The 25,571-nt window shown below is 35.6% G+C and overlaps 1 protein-coding gene across 1 annotated transcript in view; it reads right to left on the bottom strand.

Moving 5' to 3' along the window:
• The window catches only part of LOC126828632 (hemicentin-1), a 280,950-nt gene that overhangs the window by 221,606 nt on the left and 33,773 nt on the right, over nucleotides 1–25,571 (bottom strand). Inside the window, exons 3-9 of the mRNA XM_056098282.1 lie at nucleotides 22,138–22,326; nucleotides 19,751–19,939; nucleotides 17,375–17,563; nucleotides 14,988–15,176; nucleotides 12,608–12,796; nucleotides 10,294–10,482; nucleotides 7,738–7,926 (exon numbers count right to left, since the gene is read on the bottom strand). Of these exons, the coding sequence (XP_055954257.1) occupies nucleotides 7,738–7,926; nucleotides 10,294–10,482; nucleotides 12,608–12,796; nucleotides 14,988–15,176; nucleotides 17,375–17,563; nucleotides 19,751–19,939; nucleotides 22,138–22,326 (1,323 nt within the window). The remainder of the gene's footprint in view (nucleotides 1–7,737; nucleotides 7,927–10,293; nucleotides 10,483–12,607; nucleotides 12,797–14,987; nucleotides 15,177–17,374; nucleotides 17,564–19,750; nucleotides 19,940–22,137; nucleotides 22,327–25,571) is intronic.

Genomic DNA, 25,571 nt, shown 5'->3' with positions numbered 1-25,571 from the left:
GAATGCAAAATTCAATAAAAAAACAATGGAAGCATCCAGACTCGCAAGTCCCCAATCAAGCCAGGTCAGTTCTTTCGACTGGACAGGTGATGGGTTCACTCGTTTATGATTCCTAAACTATTCTGCTGATTGACTACCTTAAAAACAGCCAGACTATCAATAGAAGTATTATAAAGGTGTTCTATTCAAACAATACTTCTGTTCATAAATGGGTGATATCATTTTCCCTCTATGATTACGTCATGTCAGCTGTGATCAATTTTTTAAGGGTAACTGAAGATAATTTCTTCCTGGCAGACATCAAGGCCATGCAACATCATTAACTAAAGAGTGAGAGTGTACACTTCAAAAGTGACTACATAGAAAAATAAATGGAAACAATGGACTTTATACAATTCTATACAGTTCTTTCACAGATGGGTTTAGAATTTTTCAGCCAGCTCTCAATAGTTATTGAAATTGAATTATTTGTTTTGGTTTGATACATGATATTATAATTATTCTTACATTGTTTGTATTCTATTTTAATAATGAACATTAAAACATGCTAATATTTGTTCATCCTTGTTGTATTGGGTTGGATGGCCGAATGGTTAGTGTGTGCATGCTGTATCATACGGCCTGCCATTAAGTCAACTGGCGTGGTCTCGAATCCCTGGTTGTACGTGGCAAGGAGTAGGGTCACCTGTCCATACTCCTGATTTTCTCCGGGTACTCTGGTTTCCCCCCACTGCTAAAGACCCCTACGCGCAAGCAAATTATTGAAATAAAATTAAACCATATGTTAGTCCCGAAATGACCTTGTTTGTGTTGAGTGGACGTTAAACCCATTTCTCTCTAATTATGTTTTGCATACAATGTATAAATACAAATGTAAAGGATGTAACTTTAAAATAGAAGAAAATCAAATATTTTTAATATTAAACAATTGCTTTGTTCTTATACTTCTACAATCATTCTCATGTTGTTCATTTTGCCATATTTTTGTTTATTCATTCATATGTCTTCTATATAATGATGCATAGTATAGTACACTATGTTAAAAAAATACTAGAAATGTATGTTTCTTTATCACCAAATGATTTATGTAAGTTGTGAAGTAAAACAGTTGAACATTAAATCCCATTTCAATTTATTTGCATGAGGTGAAGAGAAATAATGGTATTGAACAATTGACTATTCATGAAAGATACTAAAGAGAACTTTATTAATTTATACATACTTTTGCTAATTTTATTGTTATATCTTGGTAGTAACATACCAATATAAATAGTAATATTGTTTCTAGATGAAGACTATTATAATTGAAATGAAATGGGATTTCACATCATAATGCTATGCACGGACTGGGCTAATAATGACAAAAAACTACAATGAATACAATAGTATAAAATGTTGCTATGAAATTAAATAAATGTTGTATACAATAATTAACCGGTTTAATACTATATTATACATAAAAGTGAATGAAATTCAATGTTTACTATTTTGCTTTATACATGAATATCACAGGTCAAATTATTGAAATAAATAATGCAAATAGATTATGATTTGAAACATCCTGTATGTCATTGTTCTATTTGTTATATAAGACTACATGATATAAACTTTTTGATAAGCCTCTTTTATCATATTTTGAACCAATGGAATAAAGAGCAAAGACCTAGAATATATTGTAAATATAATCAGGTTTTTGATCAACTGATCAAAGGAAAATATTGCGAATAAATTTGTTGTACTGCTATTGTAAAGAAATCATCATTGTTTTATTTGATATTTAGAATACACATAATCGTGTATATATTTGAAGTTAAGAGCAATTATGATTAGTGATACCTGTATGACCAACTCTCAAAAGATAATCTCATTAAACCAAGTACTTTTTTTCATTTGTATTAGTTGATTTATACTGAATAAAGATAACACAAACAAACAAAAATGAGTTGGCTGTGTGAACACCTCAATGACAAGTGGTATCAGATGCCTCAGAGAGAATATTCAAATGCTCCTTGTGATACGTTTGTAACACAATTATAACCTAATGTATTACACGGGAGTGGAGTGGGTGAGTCGGGGGGCTTTTCGATTGGCAGGGGACTATTAAAATGGGTAAGCAGAGATAAGCAATTTGATGAAACTTTGTGTATAGTTTCATTACATTAGTACCTTGACCATATTACCTTGACCAAGTTCGACAATGAGCATTCTCTTAGTCAGGATAAGCAAAGCAACTTGATTGGCCGGGACTTTGAATTGGTTGATGCTTTGGGGTATGATAACTTTGGTTATAATGAAGTACTGGAACATAACAACCCAGCTTTTAATTGAGCTAGAATGTTTAAACTTGGTGTAGATGTTTATCAGGTCTTGACTGAACATTTTGAGCTACAGCTTGGCAATTTCATTGGTCGATGCTTTGGGACAAGATAACCTTGATTTCTATCTGACAGAGAGTGATGCAATTTACAGTATAGTTTGATTGCTCGATACTTTTGAAAAAAATATGAAAGTGCGATTAATTAATGTGTCATCTTTTACTTTGGGGTTTTGGCGGGAGACATCAGCCATACTGTTTGCTTGTTTAATATCCCCTATACAATATACGCTCGACCTCATTACCCGAACTGGGGTAGAAAAGTGGGATCTTTGACAATGAGGCAATGAACTTGTACATTCTTTTGCAGCTGCACAAGAGGGAACATCAACGCCGGATTAACCATGGTGGTGGGGAGGGGGGCTGATACCGACCGTGAAGCCCCGCAAGGGGGTCGGGTCAGGGGGTTCTCCCGCTAAGAAATTTTAATTGGAGGCCGAAAACGTGATTTCATGGCATTTCAGGCACTTGTGTCGGAGCCATTTAGAAGTACCTCCCCCAGAAAAATAAAATTCTGCCACAAAATTAGCCACAATCCATGCGGGTGCTGTGAAATTTCTAGAGGAGGGAGCTGGAACCCATGAGCCCGTTAAATTCGCCACTGTAAATGAGCAGAGCTACATCAAACCTAATTTTGAGTCCCTCAGTGATAAATAACTTGATTCAAAATCGTATTATAGTCCCAACGACGATTTGATGAATGGAGACCGTAACGTTACGACAAAGTCTAACACTGTAAGTACCAAATAGTCATACGAGATATGTGCATCTCATCAAATTCAGCTTATACCATACCCACAATAATGTTACGGAGTCAGTGAGTTCAAGTTAGACAATACGCTGACCTTCCACTGACCATGCTTATAATATAAAATCTGTCAATGACAGCTGATTCATTGTTTAGTTTTTTATATGATATATTTAATATCAATAATATATGTATATGCATGCTTTATTTTACTTTACACGACCTCTAAAAATGCCCCAAATCGTAAAAATACGACTTTTTGGATTTCGATCTCCTTTTTTCGGCTACCCCGGACATTTTCAAAAAATGATACAATGATTTCACACAACAGGCCAGCTATTAGCCTCTCGATTGACAAGAGTTTCATCGCCCTCCATTCATTATAACCAATGTCATCGTGCCCTAAAGAATCAACAAATCAGCTTGCTTATCTCTGCTTACCCTAGGCAAAAAATGCTCATCTTTGAACTCAATCATGACATTGACCTAGTGAACGCCTACACCAAGTTTGAACATTCTAGCTTAATTAGAAGGAGAGTTCTTGTGTTCCAAAGTCCCGGCCCTTCAAATTGCTTCTATTTTTCATTTTCAATTCAAAATGGTGACCATCACGTGACCGAAATCAAAATTCTGATCCGATAGATTTTTAGGTATTCCTTCCAGGATTCCGAAAATATGACGCCCGAGTCTGTAAGTAAAATAGCAAAAAAGCCTTTTTGATTTTTCACGTTTAAAGATGGTGGCACTTCCGGTTCGATCGACAAACTCCATATTTTGTGTACTAATCAGTAATTACTTGTCTAGTATCGAATTTTTTTTTTAGGTCATTCTGACCTATATTTCGACGATTTTTCTGAAAACTTTGATCCTTAATTTCACCAAGGGGAGATAATTTAGAAAATTTCCAAGGACATCATTGAAGTCGCATTGGCAAGATCTACTAACATTTTAAATTTCACGAAAATCGCACAACTATTAAAGAAGTTGTCAAATTGGTAATAACTTCCGGTTCGAAATGACAGCGACGAATTTTCGAAATGCCAAAATCCGAAACTGCAGATTTGAAGTAAATGTTTCAAGATACTCAAAGAAAAAAGAATTAGTAAAATAGGTCAAATAGTCACAAAGTTACAGCATTGTAGGTCAAATGCATTCCTTCGTAAAATTCGGTGATTTCGGATACGTAAAACGTTTTGAAAATATATTTAATCAACAGCCACCACCCATTTTTGGGGGGATAGGTAAAAGTTTCAGAACGATCCTATGGTTAGATTCTGAGAAATCCGATTTGTGGACAAAACACAAAAAAAAAATAACAATAATAATCTTAACAGAAACAATAAGCTTTCATATGTAATATGAAAGCTTAATAAAGGTAAATGCGATTAAACGTTCTATTTTCCTGTACCATATGAGATATTGAAGACTGTGCTATGGCGGACATTTTCCGCTAAGTACATCCGAGTTGTATTTCAATTCCAAGAAATAGTGGAGCATCGCGAATTGTTACATATTACTTAACATTTTAACTTCTGTAAAAGATTTTTAATGCGAAGCCAACATAGGGACATTTATTAACGGGGCAAAATCTGTGAGAAGGTGTAATAGTAGGATTTCAGAAAGAAAAGACGGCGATAAAATCCTACACGAATCATCTGAAATATGTGCCGCATGGAAAGAACATTGAGAAACGTTAGCTAATCCTATAGACAGTGAACAGTTTTACGACAATTTTCGTGAGACAATTGAATACAAATTCAAAACTCTCTATGAAACCACATATACATTCAGGGATAAGTGTGACACTATACTGGGTCTGGGTAGAACTGTATACTGCGATCAATGAATAACACTCAGTAAACTATGTTTATATATATTGGGTGTCACAGCTCCATTGCTCGCGTTGGAAGAAAGTCGTTTTTTCCCGGTTTTTTTTAACCTTTTTTAAACTTAAAGGTGCTAAGTCTCTAACTCAATATCATCCAAAATCCTCAACATTGAAAACACGATTTATTTGTCAAATTAAATCAACATTCATGTTGTGATCTTACCAGAAAAAGATGGGCTTTTGATATCCAATATTTAAAGGGACAATAACACTCTTGCTGGCTTGAAAGCTCCAGAAAATAAATAATATCTCTATCTAAGTACTAGATGTTTAAATGTCCTACCTGTTGTGTAAATTACATCCTATTTTACTTGTCCAGAGGGTTCGGAAATATTTTTAAATCGAAGTTTTATTTGAAATGGTTTACGTTAGACGTTTCAAACCATTATGTTGAATTTTTAAAAAAATTTAAATAAGGTGTGTTAAGATCAAATTTGTATCATCAATTAATTGAAATATTCTAAAATAGTACAATTTGTTGACCAGAATAAAATTAGGACATATTATTCAGTTACAACAAGAGTGGTATTGAGCCTTTAAGACAAAATAAACATTTTACCATTGGTACACGAATCATGTACCATAATGCGCTTCAGCACCAGATGTATCAAGATACTCGAGGGACGAGGCTAGACACATTGCACCAAATCAAACGGCTTATGTAGACTGGAATAACCAGACGCTAGAAATTTGCACTCGCTTGAGACTGCTGGCTTACTGCGCTGAACATAACTGATTTGAAATTGGAGTAAAAATGGAAACCATTGAATGTAAATCAGTTTATATACATTCATATTACAGTATTATATGCGTTGCGACCCACTATTGTCAATTTCTAGGTCCCAAATGTTAGCGATTTAGCTCCTTTAACGTCACACAGTCCCAATTTAATCTTTTTTAATATTTAAAACAGATTTTGAAACCTGACACCCTATTCATTTGTTTGATATAATTTTTGTGTACCTGTTTTTCTTATTGATTTCATAAACGTAAGTTGAAAAACATCAATTTTGCTTGTTTTGACGTTATGGTAAAAAAAATTGCCACGCTTTGAAACGGCGGTACCCCACATCAAGTGCTCGGCGCCAGTTATTATTATTTTTTTTTTCATTTTGATACCATTAGAAAGATAACTGAATGAACTTTCGATCGGTCGGTTATCGGATGTTGGCTTTTCAAAATACCATGTATTTTTTGTAAGTTGAATAAAGAATTCACGCTCACTTTTTATGAGACAAATTGTCAAAATTCCATAACCGATCGATCGAAAGTTCATTTCATTGCCTTTCCAATGCTACTATAATCAATAAAATCGAAACATGTTAAGTGCTGACGCCGAGCACTTGAAAATGGTATATACCGGGAAATATTGTTGAAAAAATATCTCGTATTTTTCCGTGTTATGACGTCATTAGTCACGGTAAAGAAAAACTGCATTTTAAGTTCCCAAGACCCATATTCACGGTAAATTACGTCGAAATGCAAGTGAATGTTCATTTATGAAGCAATTGTTATGTTGTATGTATAAAGGACTTGCCTATAAATACATAACAATAGCTAATTTCATTTTATTATGTTGTATGTATAAAGGACTTGCCTATAATAACAATAGCTAATTCCATTTTATTTTCACTGACTCATATTCCCGCTGTTATATCGAACGGAAATTTTCTCCCAGCTCCCACACGTCTTTACGTTTTCACACCAAATATTTTTCAACAATTGAAAGATTCCGTAACATTGACTTGTATTTCAGTGTTCTGGAATAAGAAATTCGCTGTTCACTGAATTATTCATGCCTAGTTTAAAGCATTTACTTTGCACAAGAATGGAATTGAAACCGGAAAATATCCACACGGGTCTCGGAAAGTCATCATGACATTCCGCAGCTGTGAGGGAAGACAACTTAAACTTTTAAACGGATAATATATACGATTTCTATCCACTTAAAATGGGATTATACCAAATAAAGTTGGAACAACAAAAGAATTAACGCTAGCTAAGAATAATTTAACTAATGGCTTATATTCTGGATTTACCGTTGGCGATTTACAACATTTCGTTTGAGTTTGAGATGATGGAACCAACATAAAATTAATTAGGCCAGTCATGTCGATACGGACACCGAATTGTCGCAAAGCCGTTTATTAAATGATTTAGCATAAAAGTTGTCATACTATTTATTATAATTTCAATGGTTTGCTTTTAGGGTAAAATAACACCTCAAGCATTATGTATTTGTTGGCCATTAAACAAATTGAAACTACCGACAAACGTAAGGCCTTTACTCTTAGGCCTTGATTTGATATTCACATTGTTGAAAATATACAAAATAAAAAGGAAATTGCTCAATTCGACTACATACAGATTTGAAGGAATAATGAAAATTCAAAAGTGAAGTAAAAACAAAATCTATTCTTTAATCATCGCATTATGACTGTATGACTACTGAACATATGAAATATGGAAGGGCATCTGTGTCAAAATATATGTGTGGCATGGGGTTGAACGTATCAGTGCCACAATACTTCGACCATTTTCTGAATAATGTTTACATGTATGCCCGTTCAACATGCACTTTCCTGCATACTAGCCACTTTCTTTCTGCCTCTCCCCCTCTTGCGCTGTCTCCCTCTTCGTCTGTCTTTCTCTCCGCCTGTCTGTTTCTCCATAATGGACTAACGACCTTAAGGTATACTATCACGGATAATGACCCACAAGTTTTACCTGGGCATGGATTGTCATTGCAGGTTTCGGTATCAGTAGTTTCGGTATCCCCAACACAGTCATTTCCACAATGCATAGGACGTGGGTTCGTACATGATCTAGTATAGGTCAGAATCTTTTCACCTCCTCCACATGATGTTGAACAATCACCAGTAGCAGATAATTCATACTCAGTCCAATCTCCATGAACTGTAAAGAGAGTACGGAAGTAATCTTTAATTTACTTAACAGATAATTCAAGTTATAAAAGTGTTCCACACAACATAGCCCGAACAATAGCAAATATTTTCACGAAGGACTAGAAAGGAAGAGGTCATCATTTAAATCGAAAGTTAACCGATCTGGTAATGGTTAGAATATGTTCGCCAACTCCACATGTTGAGCAACCGACAATACAGACTGGGACAACCCTCCATACAGTGTGCTATGCAGTGTGCTATGGCGGGCATTTTCCACTAAAGCACATCCGAGTTTTATTTCAATCCCAAGAACTAGTGGAGCATCGCGAATTGTTACATATTACTTAACATTTTAACTTCTGTCGTTTTTTTTCGCGATTTTTAACCTTTTTTAAACTTAACGTCACGCAGTCCCAATTTAATCTTTTTTAAGATTTTGAAACCTGATATAATTTTTGTGTGCCTGTTTTTCTTATTGATTTCATAAACGTAAGTTGAAAAACATCAATTTTGCTTGTTTTGACGTTATGGTAAAAAATTTTGCCACGCTTTGAAACGGGGGTACCCCACTTCAAGTGCTCGGCGGCAGTTATTATTATAATTTTTTTTTTCATTTTGATACCATTAGAAAAATAACTGAACGAACTTTCGATCGGTCGGTTATCGGATGTTGGCTTTTCAAAATACTATGTATTTTTTGTAAGTTGAATAAAGAATTCACGCTCACTTTTTATGAGACAAATTGTCAAAATTCCATAACCGATCGCTTGAAGTTCATTTCATTGCCTTTCCAATGCTATTATAATCAATAAAATCGAAACATGTTAAGTGCGCCGAGCACTTGAAAATGGTATATACCGGGAAATATTTTTGAAAAGATGTCTCGTATTTTTCCGTGTTATGACGTCATTAGTTGAATAAAGAATTCACGCTCACTTTTTATGAGACAAATTGTCAAAATTCCATAACCGATCGATTGAAGTTCATTTCATTGCCTTTCCAATGCTATTATAATCAATAAAATCGAAACATGTTAAGTGCGCCGAGCACTTGAAAATGGTATATACCGGGAAATATTGTTGAAAAGATATCTCGTATTTTTCCGTGTTATGACGTCATTAGTCACGGTAAAGAAAAACTGCATTTTAAGTTCCCAAGACCCTTATTCACGGTAAATTACGTCGAAATGCAAGTGAATGTTCATTTATGAAGCAATTGTTATGTTGTATGTATAAAGGACTTGCCTATAATAACAATAGCTAATTCCATTTTATTTTCACTGACTCATGTTCCCACGGTTATATCGAACGGACATTTCCTCCCAGCTCCCACACGTCTTTACGTTTTCACACCAAATATATTTCAACAATTGAAAGATTCCTTAACATTGACTTGTATTTCAGTGTTCTGGAATAAGAAATTCGCTGTTCACTGAATTATTCATGCCTAGTTTAAAGCATTTACTTTGCACAAGAATGGAATTGAAACCGGAAAATATCCACACGGGTCTCGGAAAGTCATCATTACATTCCGCAGCTGTGAGGGAAGACAACTTAAACTTTTAAACGGATAATATATACGATTTCTATCCACTTAAAATGGGATTATACCAAATAAAGTTGGAACAACAAAATAATTAACGCTAGCTAAGAATAATTTAACTAATGGCTTAATTCTGGATTTACCGTTGGCGATTTACAACATTTCGTTTGAGTTTGAGATGATGGAACCAACATAAAATTAATTAGGCCAGTCATGTCGATACGGACACCGAATTGTCGCAAAGCCGTTTATTAAATGATTTAACATAAAAGTTGTCATACTATTTATTATAATTTCAATGGTTTGTTTTTAGGGTAAAATAACACCTCAAGCATTATGTATTTGTTGGCCATTAAACAAATTGAAACTACCGACAAACGTAAGGCCTTTACTCTTAGGCCTTGATTTGATATTCACATTGTTGAAAATATACAAAATAAAAAGGACATTGCTCAATTCGACTACATACAGATTTGAAGGAATATTGAAAATTCAAAAGTGAAGTAAAAACAAAATCTATTCTTTAATCATCGCATTATGACTGTATGACTACTGAACATATGAAATATGGAGGGGCATCTGTGTCAAAATATATGTGTGGCATGGGGTTGAACGTATCAGTGCCACAATACTTCGACCATTTTCTGAATAATGTTTACATGTATGCCCGTTCAACATGCACTTTCCTGCATACTAGCCACTTTCTTTCTGCCTCTCCCTCTCTTGCGCTGTCTCCCTCTTCGTCTGTCTGTCTGTCTCTCCGCCTGTCTGTTTCTCCATAATGGACTAACGACCTTAAGGTATACTATCACGGATAATGACCCACAAGTTTTACCTGGGCATGGATTGTCATTGCAGGTTTCGGTATCAGTAGTTTCGGTATCCCCAACACAGTCATTTCCACCATGCATAGGACGTGGGTTCGTACATGATCTAGTATAGGTCAGAATCTTTTCACCTCCTCCACATGATGTTGAACAATCACCAGTAGCAGATAATTCATACTCAGTCCAATCTCCATGAACTGTAAAGAGAGTACGGAAGTAATCTTTAATTTACTTAACAGATAATTCAAGTTATAAAAGTGTTCCACACAACATAGCCCGAACAAACAATGTTGCTAGCAGTTTAATAGCAAATATTTTCACGAAGGACTAGAAAGGAAGAGGTCATCATTTAAATCGAAAGTTAACCGATCTGGTAATGGTTAGAATATGTTCGCCAACTCCACATGTTGAGCAACCGACAATACAGACTGGGACAACCCTCCATACAGTGTGCTATGCAGTGTGCTATGGCGGGCATTTTCCACTAAAGCACATCCGAGTTTTATTTCAATCCCAAGAACTAGTGGAGCATCGCGAATTGTTACATATTACTTAACATTTTAACTTCTGTCGTTTTTTTCGCGATTTTTAACCTTTTTTAAACTTAACGTCACGCAGTCCCAATTTAATCTTTTTTAAGATTTTGAAACCTGACACCCTATTCATTTGTTTGATATAATTTTTGTGTACCTGTTTTTCTTATTGATTTCATAAACGTAAGTTGAAAAACATCAATTTTGCTTGTTTTGACGTTATGGTAAAAAAATTTGCCACGCTTTGAAACGGGGGTACCCCACTTCAAGTGCTCGGCGGCAGTTATTATTATAATTTTTTTTTTCATTTTGATACCATTAGAAAGATAACTGAACGAACTTTCGATCGGTCGGTTATCGGATGTTGGCTTTTCAAAATACTATGTATTTTTTGTAAGTTGAATAAAGAATTCACGCTCACTTTTTATGAGACAAATTGTCAAAATTCATAACCGATCGAATGAAGTTCATTTAATTGCCTTTCCAAGGATATTATAATCAATAAAATCGAAACATGTTAAGTGCGCCGAGCACTTGAAAATAAGAAAAACTGCATTTTAAGTTCCCAAGACCCTTATTCACGGTAAATTACGTCGAAATGCAAGTGAATGTTCATTTATGAAGCAATTGTTATGTTGTATGTATAAAGGACTTGCCTATAATAACAATAGCTAATTCCATTTTATTTTCACTGACTCATATTCCCACGGTTATATCGAACGGACATTTCCTCCCAGCTCCCACACGTCTTTACGTTTTCACACCAAATATATTTCAACAATTGAAAGATTCCTTAACATTGACTTGTATTTCAGTGTTCTGGAATAAGAAATTCGCTGTTCACTGAATTATTCATGCCTAGTTTAAAGCATTTACTTTGCACAAGAATGGAATTGAAACCGGAAAATATCCACACGGGTCTCGGAAAGGCATCATTACATTCCGCAGCTGTGAGGGAAGACAACTTAAACTTTTAAACGGATAATATATACGATTTCTATCCACTTAAAATGGGATTATACCAAATAAAGTTGGAACAACAAAATAATTAACGCTAGCTAAGAATAATTTAACTAATGGCTTAATTCTGGATTTACCGTTGGCGATTTACAACATTTCGTTTGAGTTTGAGATGATGGAACCAACATAAAATTAATTAGGCCAGTCATGTCGATACGGACACCGAATTGTCGCAAAGCCGTTTATTAAATGATTTAACATAAAAGTTGTCATAATATTTATTATAATTTCAATGGTTTGTTTTTAGGGTAAAATAACACCTCAAGCATTATGTATTTGTTGGCCATTAAACAAATTGAAACTACCGACAAACGTAAGGCCTTTACCCTTAGGCCTTGATTTGATATTCACATTGTTGAAAATATACAAAATAAAAAGGAAATTGCTCAATTCGACTACATACAGATTTGAAGGAATATTGAAAATTCAAAAGTGAAGTAAAAACAAAATCTATTCTTTAATCATCGCATTATGACTGTATGACTACTGAACATATGAAATATGGAGGGGCATCTGTGTCAAAATATATGTGTGGCATGGGGTTGAACGTATCAGTGCCACAATACTTCGACCATTTTCTGAATAATGTTTACATGTATGCTTGTTCAACATGCACTTTCCTGCATACCAGCCACTTTCTTTCTGCCTCTCCCCCTCTTGCGCTGTCTCCCTCTTCGTCTGTCTGTCTGTCTCTCCGCCTGTCTGTTTCTCCATAATGGACTAACGACATTAAGGTATACTATCACGGATAATGACCCACAAGTTTTACCTGGGCATGGATTGTCATTGCAGGTTTCGGTATCAGTAGTTTCGGTATCCCCAACACAGTCATTTCCACCATGCATAGGACGTGGGTTCGTACATGATCTAGTATAGGTCAGAATCTTTTCACCTCCTCCACATGATGTTGAACAATCACCAGTAGCAGATAATTCATACTCAGTCCAATCTCCATGAACTGTAAAGAGAGTACGGGAGTAATCTTTAATTTACTTAACAGATAATTCAAGTTATAAAAGTGTTCCACACAACATAGCCCGAACAAACAATGTTGCTAGCAGTTTAATAGCAAATATTTTCACGAAGGACTAGAAAGGAAGAGGTCATCATTTAAATCGAAAGTTAACCGATCTGGTAATGGTTAGAATATGTTCGCCAACTCCACATGTTGAGCAACCGACAATACAGACTGGGACAACCCTCCATACAGTGTGCTATGCAGTGTGCTATGGCGGGCATTTTCCACTAAAGCACATCCGAGTTTTATTTCAATCCCAAGAACTAGTGGAGCATCGCGAATTGTTACATATTACTTAACATTTTAACTTCTGTCGTTTTTTTTCGCGATTTTTAACCTTTTTTAAACTTAACGTCACGCAGTCCCAATTTAATCTTTTTTAAGATTTTGAAACCTGACACCCTATTCATTTGTTTGATATAATTTTTGTGTGCCTGTTTTTCTTATTGATTTCATAAACGTAAGTTGAAAAACATCAATTTTGCTTGTTTTGACGTTATGGTAAAAAATTTTGCCACGCTTTGAAACGGGGGTACCCCACTTCAAGTGCTCGGCGGCAGTTATTATTATAATTTTTTTTTTCATTTTGATACCATTAGAAAAATAACTGAACGAACTTTCGATCGGTCGGTTATCGGATGTTGGCTTTTCAAAATACTATGTATTTTTTGTAAGTTGAATAAAGAATTCACGCTCACTTTTTATGAGACAAATTGTCAAAATTCCATAACCGATCGCTTGAAGTTCATTTCATTGCCTTTCCAATGCTATTATAATCAATAAAATCGAAACATGTTAAGTGCGCCGAGCACTTGAAAATGGTATATACCGGGAAATATTTTTGAAAAGATGTCTCGTATTTTTCCGTGTTATGACGTCATTAGTCACGGTAAAGAAAAACTGCATTTTAAGTTCCCAAGACCCTTATTCACGGTAAATTACGTCGAAATGCAAGTGAATGTTCATTTATGAAGCAATTGTTATGTTGTATGTATAAAGGACTTGCCTATAATAACAATAGCTTATTCCATTTTATTTTCACTGACTCATATTCCCACGGTTATATCGAACGGAAATTTCCTCCCAGCTCCCACACGTCTTTACACCAAATATTTTTCAACAATTGAAAGATTCCTTAACATTGACTTGTATTTCAGTGTTCTGGAATAAGAAATTCGCTGTTCACTGAATTATTCATGCCTAGTTTAAAGCATTTACTTTGCACAAGAATGGAATTGAAACCGGAAAATATCCACACGGGTCTCGGAAAGTCATCATTACATTCCGCAGCTGTGAGGGAAGACAACTTAAACTTTTAAACGGATAATATATACGATTTCTATCCACTTAAAATGGGATTATACCAAATAAAGTTGGAACAACAAAATAATTAACGCTAGCTAAGAATAATTTAACTAATGGCTTAATTCTGGATTTACCGTTGGCGATTTACAACATTTCGTTTGAGTTTGAGATGATGGAACCAACATAAAATTAATTAGGCCAGTCATGTCGATACGGACACCGAATTGTCGCAAAGCCGTTTATTAAATGATTTAACATAAAAGTTGTCATACTATTTATTATAATTTCAATGGTTTGTTTTTAGGGTAAAATAACACCTCAAGCATTATGTATTTGTTGGCCATTAAACAAATTGAAACTACCGACAAACGTAAGGCCTTTACTATTAGGCCTTGATTTGATATTCACATTGTTGAAAATATACAAAATAAAAAGGAAATTGCTCAATTCGACTACATACAGATTTGAAGGAATATTGAAAATTCAAAAGTGAAGTAAAAACAAAATCTATTCTTTAATCATCGCATTATGACTGTATGACTACTGAACATATGAAATATGGAGGGGCATCTGTGTCAAAATATATGTGTGGCATGGGGTTGAACGTATCAGTGCCACAATACTTCGACCATTTTCTGAATAATGTTTACATGTATGCCCGTTCAACATGCACTTTCCTGCATACTAGCCACTTTCTTTCTGCCTCTCCCCCTCTTGCGCTGTCTCCCTCTTCGTCTGTCTGTCTGTCTCTCCGCCTGTCTGTTTCTCCATAATGGACTAACGACCTTAAGGTATACTATCACGGATAATGACCCACAAGTTTTACCTGGGCATGGATTGTCATTGCAGGTTTCGGTATCAGTAGTTTCGGTATCCCCAACACAGTCATTTCCACCATGCATAGGACGTGGGTTCGTACATGATCTAGTATAGGTCAGAATCTTTTCACCTCCTCCACATGATGTTGAACAATCACCAGTAGCAGATAATTCATACTCAGTCCAATCTCCATGAACTGTAAAGAGAGTACGGAAGTAATCTTTAATTTACTTAACAGATAATTCAAGTTATAAAAGTGTTCCACACAACATAGCCCGAACAAACAATGTTGCTAGCAGTTTAATAGCAAATATTTTCACGAAGGACTAGAAAGGAAGAGGTCATCATTTAAATCGAAAGTTAACCGATCTGGTAATGGTTAGAATATGTTCGCCAACTCCACATGTTGAGCAACCGACAATACAGACTGGGACAACCCTCCATACAGTGTGCTATGCAGTGTGCTATGGCGGGCATTTTCCACTAAAGCACATCCGAGTTTTATTTCAATCCCAAGAACTAGTGGAGCATCGCGAATTGTTACATATTACTTAACATTTTAACTTCTGTCGTTTTTTTCGCGATTTTTAACCTTTTTTAAACTTAACGTCACGCAGTCCCAATTTAATCTTTTTTAAGATTTTGAAACCTGACACCCTATTCATTTGTTTGATATAATTTTTGTGTACCTGTTTTTCTTATTGATTTCATAAACGTAAGTTGAAAAACATCAATTTTGCTTGTTTTGACGTTATGGTAAAAAAATTTGCCACGCTTTGAAACGGGGGTACCCCACTTCAAGTGCTCGGCGGCAGTTATTATTATAATTTTTTTTTTCATTTTGATACCATTAGAAAGATAACTGAACGAACTTTCGATCGGTCGGTTATCGGATGTTGGCTTTTCAAAATACTATGTATTTTTTGTAAGTTGAATAAAGAATTCACGCTCACTTTTTATGAGACAAATTGTCAAAATTCCATAACCGATCGATTGAAGTTCATTTCATTGCCTTTCCAATGCTATTATAATCAATAAAATCGAAACATGTTAAGTGCGCCGAGCACTTGAAAATGGTATATACCGGGAAATATTGTTGAAAAGATATCTCGTATTTTTCCGTGTTATGACGTCATTAGTCACGGTAAAGAAAAACTGCATTTTAAGTTCCCAAGACCCTTATTCACGGTAAATTACGTCGAAATGCAAGTGAATGTTCATTTATGAAGCAATTGTTATGTTGTATGTATAAAGGACTTGCCTATAATAACAATAGCTAATTCCATTTTATTTTCACTGACTCATATTCCCACGGTTATATCGAACGGACATTTCCTCCCAGCTCCCACACGTCTTTACGTTTTCACACCAAATATATTTCAACAATTGAAAGATTCCTTAACATTGACTTGTATTTCAGTGTTCTGGAATAAGAAATTCGCTGTTCACTGAATTATTCATGCCTAGTTTAAAGCATTTACTTTGCACAAGAATGGAATTGAAACCGGAAAATATCCACACGGGTCTCGGAAAGGCATCATTACATTCCGCAGCTGTGAGGGAAGACAACTTAAACTTTTAAACGGATAATATATACGATTTCTATCCACTTAAAATGGGATTATACCAAATAAAGTTGGAACAACAAAATAATTAACGCTAGCTAAGAATAATTTAACTAATGGCTTAATTCTGGATTTACCGTTGGCGATTTACAACATTTCGTTTGAGTTTGAGATGATGGAACCAACATAAAATTAATTAGGCCAGTCATGTCGATACGGACACCGAATTGTCGCAAAGCCGTTTATTAAATGATTTAACATAAAAGTTGTCATACTATTTATTATAATTTCAATGGTTTGTTTTTAGGGTAAAATAACACCTCAAGCATTATGTATTTGTTGGCCATTAAACAAATTGAAACTACCGACAAACGTAAGGCCTTTACTCTTAGGCCTTGATTTGATATTCACATTGTTGAAAATATACAAAATAAAAAGGAAATTGCTCAATTCGACTACATACAGATTTGAAGGAATATTGAAAATTCAAAAGTGAAGTAAAAACAAAATCTATTCTTTAATCATCGCATTATGACTGTATGACTACTGAACATATGAAATATGGAGGGGCATCTGTGTCAAAATATATGTGTGGCATGGGGTTGAACGTATCAGTGCCACAATACTTCGACCATTTTCTGAATAATGTTTACATGTATGCCCGTTCAACATGCACTTTCCTGCATACCAGCCACTTTCTTTCTGCCTCTCCCCCTCTTGCGCTGTCTCCCTCTTCGTCTGTCTGTCTGTCTCTCCGCCTGTCTGTTTCTCCATAATGGACTAACGACATTAAGGTATACTATCACGGATAATGACCCACAAGTTTTACCTGGGCATGGATTGTCATTGCAGGTTTCGGTATCAGTAGTTTCGGTATCCCCAACACAGTCATTTCCACCATGCATAGGACGTGGGTTCGTACATGATCTAGTATAGGTCAGAATCTTTTCACCTCCTCCACATGATGTTGAACAATCACCAGTAGCAGATAATTCATACTCAGTCCAATCTCCATGAACTGTAAAGAGAGTACGGGAGTAATCTTTAATTTACTTAACAGATAATTCAAGTTATAAAAGTGTTCCACACAACATAGCCCGAACAAACAATGTTGCTAGCAGTTTAATAGCAAATATTTTCACGAAGGACTAGAAAGGAAGAGGTCATCATTTAAATCGAAAGTTAACCGATCTGGTAATGGTTAGAATATGTTCGCCAACTCCACATGTTGAGCAACCGACAATACAGACTGGGACAACCCTCCATACAGTGTGCTATGCAGTGTGCTATGGCGGGCATTTTCCACTAAAGCACATCCGAGTTTTATTTCAATCCCAAGAACTAGTGGAGCATCGCGAATTGTTACATATTACTTAACATTTTAACTTCTGTCGTTTTTTTTCGCGATTTTTAACCTTTTTTAAACTTAACGTCACGCAGTCCCAATTTAATCTTTTTTAAGATTTTGAAACCTGACACCCTATTCATTTGTTTGATATAATTTTTGTGTGCCTGTTTTTCTTATTGATTTCATAAACGTAAGTTGAAAAACATCAATTTTGCTTGTTTTGACGTTATGGTAAAAAATTTTGCCACGCTTTGAAACGGGGGTACCCCACTTCAAGTGCTCGGCGGCAGTTATTATTATAATTTTTTTTTTCATTTTGATACCATTAGAAAAATAACTGAACGAACTTTCGATCGGTCGGTTATCGGATGTTGGCTTTTCAAAATACTATGTATTTTTTGTAAGTTGAATAAAGAATTCACGCTCACTTTTTATGAGACAAATTGTCAAAATTCCATAACCGATCGCTTGAAGTTCATTTCATTGCCTTTCCAATGCTATTATAATCAATAAAATCGAAACATGTTAAGTGCGCCGAGCACTTGAAAATGGTATATACCGGGAAATATTTTTGAAAAGATGTCTCGTATTTTTCCGTGTTATGACGTCATTAGTCACGGTAAAGAAAAACTGCATTTTAAGTTCCCAAGACCCTTATTCACGGTAAATTACGTCGAAATGCAAGTGAATGTTCATTTATGAAGCAATTGTTATGTTGTATGTATAAAGGACTTGCCTATAATAACAATAGCTAATTCCATTTTATTTTCACTGACTCATATTCCCACGGTTATATCGAACGGAAATTTCCTCCCAGCTCCCACACGTCTTTACACCAAATATTTTTCAACAATTGAAAGATTCCTTAACATTGACTTGTAGTTCAGTGTTCTGGAATAAGAAATTCGCTGTTCACTGAATTATTCATGCCTAGTTTAAAGCATTTACTTTGCACAAGAATGGAATTGAAACCGGAAAATATCCACACGGGTCTCGGAAAGTCATCATTACATTCCGCAGCTGTGAGGGAAGACAACTTAAACTTTTAAACGGATAATATATACGATTTCTATCCACTTAAAATGGGATTATACCAAATAAAGTTGGAACAACAAAATAATTAACGCTAGCTAAGAATAATTTAACTAATGGCTTAATTCTGGATTTACCGTTGGCGATTTACAACATTTCGTTTGAGTTTGAGATGATGGAACCAACATAAAATTAATTAGGCCAGTCATGTCGATACGGACACCGAATTGTCGCAAAGCCGTTTATTAAATGATTTAACATAAAAGTTGTCATACTATTTATTATAATTTCAATGGTTTGTTTTTAGGGTAAAATAACACCTCAAGCATTATGTATTTGTTGGCCATTAAACAAATTGAAACTACCGACAAACGTAAGGCCTTTACTATTAGGCCTTGATTTGATATTCACATTGTTGAAAATATACAAAATAAAAAGGAAATTGCTCAATTCGACTACATACAGATTTGAAGGAATATTGAAAATTCAAAAGTGAAGTAAAAACAAAATCTATTCTTTAATCATCGCATTATGACTGTATGACTACTGAACATATGAAATATGGAGGGGCATCTGTGTCAAAATATATGTGTGGCATGGGGTTGAACGTATCAGTGCCACAATACTTCGACCATTTTCTGAATAATGTTTACATGTATGCCCGTTCAACATGCACTTTCCTGCATACCAGCCACTTTCTTTCTGCCTCTCCCCCTCTTGCGCTGTCTCCCTCTTCGTCTGTCTGTCTCTCCGCCTGTCTGTTTCTCCATAATGGACTAACGACATTAAGGTATACTATCACGGATAATGACCCACAAGTTTTACCTGGGCATGGATTGTCATTGCAGGTTTCGGTATCAGTAGTTTCGGTATCCCCAACACAGTCATTTCCACCATGCATAGGACGTGGGTTCGTACATGATCTAGTATAGGTCAGAATCTTTTCACCTCCTCCACATGATGTTGAACAATCACCAGTAGCAGATAATTCATACTCAGTCCAATCTCCATGAACTGTAAAGAGAGTACGGAAGTAATCTTTAATTTACTTAACAGATAATTCAAGTTATAAAAGTGTTCCACACAACATAGCCCGAACAAACAATGTTGCTAGCAGTTTAATAGCAAATATTTTCACGAAGGACTAGAAAGGAAGAGGTCATCATTTAAATCGAAAGTTAACCGATCTGGTAATGGTTAGAATATGTTCGCCAACTCCACATGTTGAGCAACCGACAATACAGACTGGGACAACCCTCCATACAGTGTGTTATGCAGTGTGCTATGGCGGGCATTTTCCACTAAAGCACATCCGAGTTTTATTTCAATCCCAAGAACTAGTGGAGCATCGCGAATTGTTACATATTACTTAACATTTTAACTTCTGTCGTTTTTTTCGCGATTTTTAACCTTTTTTAAACTTAACGTCACGCAGTCCCAATTTAATCTTTTTTAAGATTTTGAAACCTGACACCCTATTCATTTGTTTGATATAATTTTTGTGTACCTGTTTTTCTTATTGATTTCATAAACGTAAGTTGAAAAACATCAATTTTGCTTGTTTTGACGTTATGGTAAAAAATTTTGCCACGCTTTGAAACGGGGGTACCCCACTTCAAGTGCCTGGCGGCAGTTATTATTATAATTTTTTTTTTCATTTTGATACCATTAGAAAGATAACTGAACGAACTTTCGATCGGTCGGTTATCGGATGTTGGCTTTTCAAAATACTATGTATTTTTTGTAAGTTGAATAAAGAATTCACGCTCACTTTTTATGAGACAAATTGTCAAAATTCCATAACCGATCGATTGAAGTTCATTTCATTGCCTTTCCAATGCTATTATAATCAATAAAATCGAAACATGTTAAGTGCGCCGAGCACTTGAAAATGGTATATACCGGGAAATATTGTTGAAAAGATATCTCGTATTTTTCCGTGTTATGACGTCATTAGTCACGGTAAAGAAAAACTGCATTTTAAGTTCCCAAGACCCTTATTCACGGTAAATTACGTCGAAATGCAAGTGAATGTTCATTTATGAAGCAATTGTTATGTTGTATGTATAAAGGACTTGCCTATAATAACAATAGCTAATTCCATTTTATTTTCACTGACTCATATTCCCACGGTTATATCGAACGGAAATTTCCTCCCAGCTCCCACACGTCTTTACGTTTTCACACCAAATATTTTTCAACAATTGAAAGATTCCTTAACATTGACTTGTATTTCAGTGTTCTGGAATAAGAAATTCGCTGTTCACTGAATTATTCATGCCTAGTTTAAAGCATTTACTTTGCACAAGAATGGAATTGAAACCGGAAAATATCCACACGGGTCTCGGAAAGTCATCATTACATTCCGCAGCTGTGAGGGAAGACAACTTAAACTTTTAAACGGATAATATATACGATTTCTATCCACTTAAAATGGGATTATACCAAATAAAGTTGGAACAACAAAATAATTAACGCTAGCTAAGAATAATTTAACTAATGGCTTAATTCTGGATTTACCGTTGGCGATTTACAACATTTTGTTTGAGTTTGAGATGATGGAACCAACATAAAATTAATTAGGCCAGTCATGTCGATACGGACACCGAATTGTCGCAAAGCCATTTATTAAATTATTTAACATAAAAGTTGTCATACTATTTATTATAATTTCAATGGTTTGTTTTTAGGGTAAAATAACACCTCAAGCATTATGTATTTGTTGGCCATTAAACAAATTGAAACTACCGACAAACGTAAGGCCTTTACTCTTAGGCCTTGATTTGATATTCACATTGTTGAAAATATACAAAATAAAAAGGAAATTGCTCAATTCGACTACATACAGATTTGAAGGAATATTGAAAATTCAAAAGTGAAGTAAAAACAAAATCTATTCTTTAATCATCGCATTATGACTGTATGACTACTGAACATATGAAATATGGAGGGGCATCTGTGTCAAAATATATGTGTGGCATGGGGTTGAACGTATCAGTGCCACAATACTTCGACCATTTTCTGAATAATGTTTACATGTATGCCCGTTCAACATGCACTTTCCTGCATACTAGCCACTTTCTTTCTGCCTCTCCCCCTCTTGCGCTGTCTCCCTCTTCGTCTGTCTGTCTGTCTCTCCGCCTGTCTGTTTCTCCATAATGGACTAACGACCTTAAGGTATACTATCACGGATAATGACCCACAAGTTTTACCTGGGCATGGATTGTCATTGCAGGTTTCGGTATCAGTAGTTTCGGTATCCCCAACACAGTCATTTCCACCATGCATAGGACGTGGGTTCGTACATGATCTAGTATAGGTCAGAATCTTTTCACCTTCACCACATGATGTTGAACAATCACCAGTAGCAGATAATTCATACTCAGTCCAATCTCCATGAACTGTAAAGAGAGTACGGAAGTAATCTTTAATTTACTTAACAGATAATTCAAGTTATAAAAGTGTTCCACACAACATAGCCCGAACAAACAATGTTGCTAGCAGTTTAATAGCAAATATTTTCACGAAGGACTAGAAAGGAAGAGGTCATCATTTAAATCGAAAGTTAACCGATCTGGTAATGGTTAGAATATGTTCGCCAACTCCACATGTTGAGCAACCGACAATACAGACTGAGACAACCCTCCATACAGTGTGCTATGCAGTGTGCTATGGCGGGCATTTTCCACTAAAGCACATCCGAGTTTTATTTCAATCCCAAGAACTAGTGGAGCATCGCGAATTGTTACATATTACTTAACATTTTAACTTCTGTCGTTTTTTTCGCGATTTTTAACCTTTTTTAAACTTAACGTCACGCAGTCCCAATTTAATCTTTTTTAAGATTTTGAAACCTGACACCCTATTCATTTGTTTGATATAATTTTTGTGTGCCTGTTTTTCTTATTGATTTCATAAACGTAAGTTGAAAAACATAAATTTTGCTTGTTTTGACGTTATGGTAAAAATTTTTGCCACGCTTTGAAACGGGGGTACCCCACTTCAAGTGCTTGGCGGCAGTTATTATTATAATTTTTTTTTTCATTTTGATACCATTAGAAAGATAACTGAACGAACTTTCGATCGGTCGGTTATCGGATGTTGGCTTTTCAAAATACTATGTATTTTTTGTAAGTTGAATAAAGAATTCACGCTCACTTTTTATGAGACAAATTGTCAAAATTCCATAACCGATCGATTGAAGTTCATTTCATTGCCTTTCCAATGCTATTATAATCAATAAAATCGAAACATGTTAAGTGCGCCGAGCACTTGAAAATGATATATACCGGGAAATATTGTTGAAAAGATATCTCGTATTTTTCCGTGTTATGGCGTCATTAGTCACGGTAAAGCAAAACTGCATTTTAAGTTCCCAAGACCCATATTCACGGTAAATTACATCGAAATGCAAGTGAATGTTCATTTATGAAGCAATTGTTATTTTGTATGTATAAAATAAAGGACTTGCCTAAAAACACATATACATAACGATAGCTAATTCCATTTTATTTTCACTGGGTCAACCGTGTTGATATCACGTGACTCATATTCCCGCGCTTATATCAAAGGGAAATCCCCCCCCCCCCCCAGTTCCCACACGTCTTTACTTTTTAACACCAAATTCGCTGTTCACTGAATTATTCATGCCTAGTTTAAAGCTTTTACTTTAAAGTACACGAATGGAATTGAAACCGGAAAATATCCACACGGGTCTCGGAAAGTCATCATTACATTCCGCAGCTGTGAGGGAAGACAACTTAAACTTTTGTACGTATATATACTCTTCCAAAAATGTAGGGGATATTCAGAAAAGAATACAAAACTGCGGAAATGCACCGCTGTTTTTATTAGAGGTAACCAGTGTATGTTAATAACAGTCCAATTGCCTAAACAGGAACATAAACAGTTCATATGGACGGCTTATCTGACGGCCCCATTTCACCCTCAAAGAGATACACTGTCAAAAGTGAAAATGGACGTTTTTGATTTTTATCTTAATAATGAGCAATTGCTCCACCAATCCTCAAAAATTTAGCAATTTGTCGTAGCATGCTCCTAATCAACCGTCCAATCTCGATTTGGGGCAATCTGACCCACTCCTTTTGCAGTGCCAAGGCCAATTCTTGCAGTGTTGCCGGTTGACGTTGACGTCGACGAACACGTCTCCCGATCAAATTAAACGTAACACACTAAAGCAAAGATACGCTAAACAGTAAATCTTATGCAAGAACCGATTGGAAAGCAAACACGGATAGGATAAACCAGCAAGCGGCAGTTTTCATCAACCCTTCCTTGAAGTGTCAAATTTGACAATTACCCCCCACCCCACCCACGTCGATGGCGCTATTGCGCGTTGCACATGCAGCTCAGTGGTTCTGTTGGGGCGATAAGTTCTTCATCTGTTAACATACTCTCAAAGCCTGTCAAGTGTCCATGATTATTTATCATATCACAACCTGCATAGGTATTTGCATTTCAATATCCCCTACTTGTTTTGAAGAGTATACATGTATATACGATTTCTACCCACTTAAAAGGGAATTATACCCAAATAAAGTGGGAACAACAAAAATTTAAAGAATTAAAGCTAGCTAAGAATAATTTAACTAATGGCTCATATTCTGGATTTACCGTTGGCGATTTACAACATTTGAGATGATGGAACCAACATAAAATTAATTTCACTCCATGTAAAATCCTGACACAGGATCTGACGGAGAGCAAATGGTGACATCGACGGAAGAAAAAGAAGCTGTGACAGGATGTAGATAAGTAGGCGAGTCACAATTGAATAAACACAAATTATTAAGGTTAATGAAGCCCGCTATTTGTTTACCTCTGTTATCATCTGGACTACCCCAAAGGGAATGGTGACCATTGGAATCTCCCGTAATTATATACGGGAGGGTAAGTTGAGCAACAAGGTCGTCAAGATCTTTGGGGTTCAGATGTAAACTTGGAGGAAGATAAATAGAGCAGAGTGTTATAGGAATATGAAGAGTCACTATAACTGCAACAGTCTGTAAAGGCGAGTTGAGCGTGACTCGACTCCGAGGGATATCTCCATTAAGAATAATAGAAACACCTCCATGAGCTCTACTATCATTAAATGAGTGCTGGTGGTAACCAACAAAATGTCTGAAAGACAAATTATTGTCAGAATCTCTCAAAAACTAAAGAGTTCTACTTTTGAATTAACAATTGGAAATCCACTACGGCAATACGTTCCATTTGATCAACAACATATTTTTTATAGACAGGGATAGGGATTTGTGAACCCCTTTTCACTCTCTCTTTAAATTTTGCTAACCTCCTCTTTTTTTCCCGGAGGAGAAAATTTGGTCCCGAGAGGGTTAGATACCCTTCAGCTGCGAACCTGATTAAGCAGAACTAGAATCAAGAGCGATAGCTTCAGCTGAAGGCGAGGTATGCGACCCCTTGCCATTTTGGGCTGAAGTGTTAAACTCCTTCAGGTTACGGCAAGGAAGATGACCCCTCCTGATGCAAATTATTAATAGTTTGAACGAGCTCTCTCGCGTCAGAGAGGAGCTCGATAACCCTTGATCTGATATGATTTTTGGCATTTCTTCTTTATATGGACAGGTCTGTCTGTCTGAATAGAAATAGTTTTACTAGAAACTTT

This window comes from Patella vulgata, chromosome 1 (assembly GCF_932274485.2).
Source record: "Patella vulgata chromosome 1, xgPatVulg1.2, whole genome shotgun sequence".
Taxonomy (NCBI): domain Eukaryota; kingdom Metazoa; phylum Mollusca; class Gastropoda; family Patellidae; genus Patella; species Patella vulgata.
This window is presented reverse-complemented; position numbering and strand designations above follow the sequence as displayed.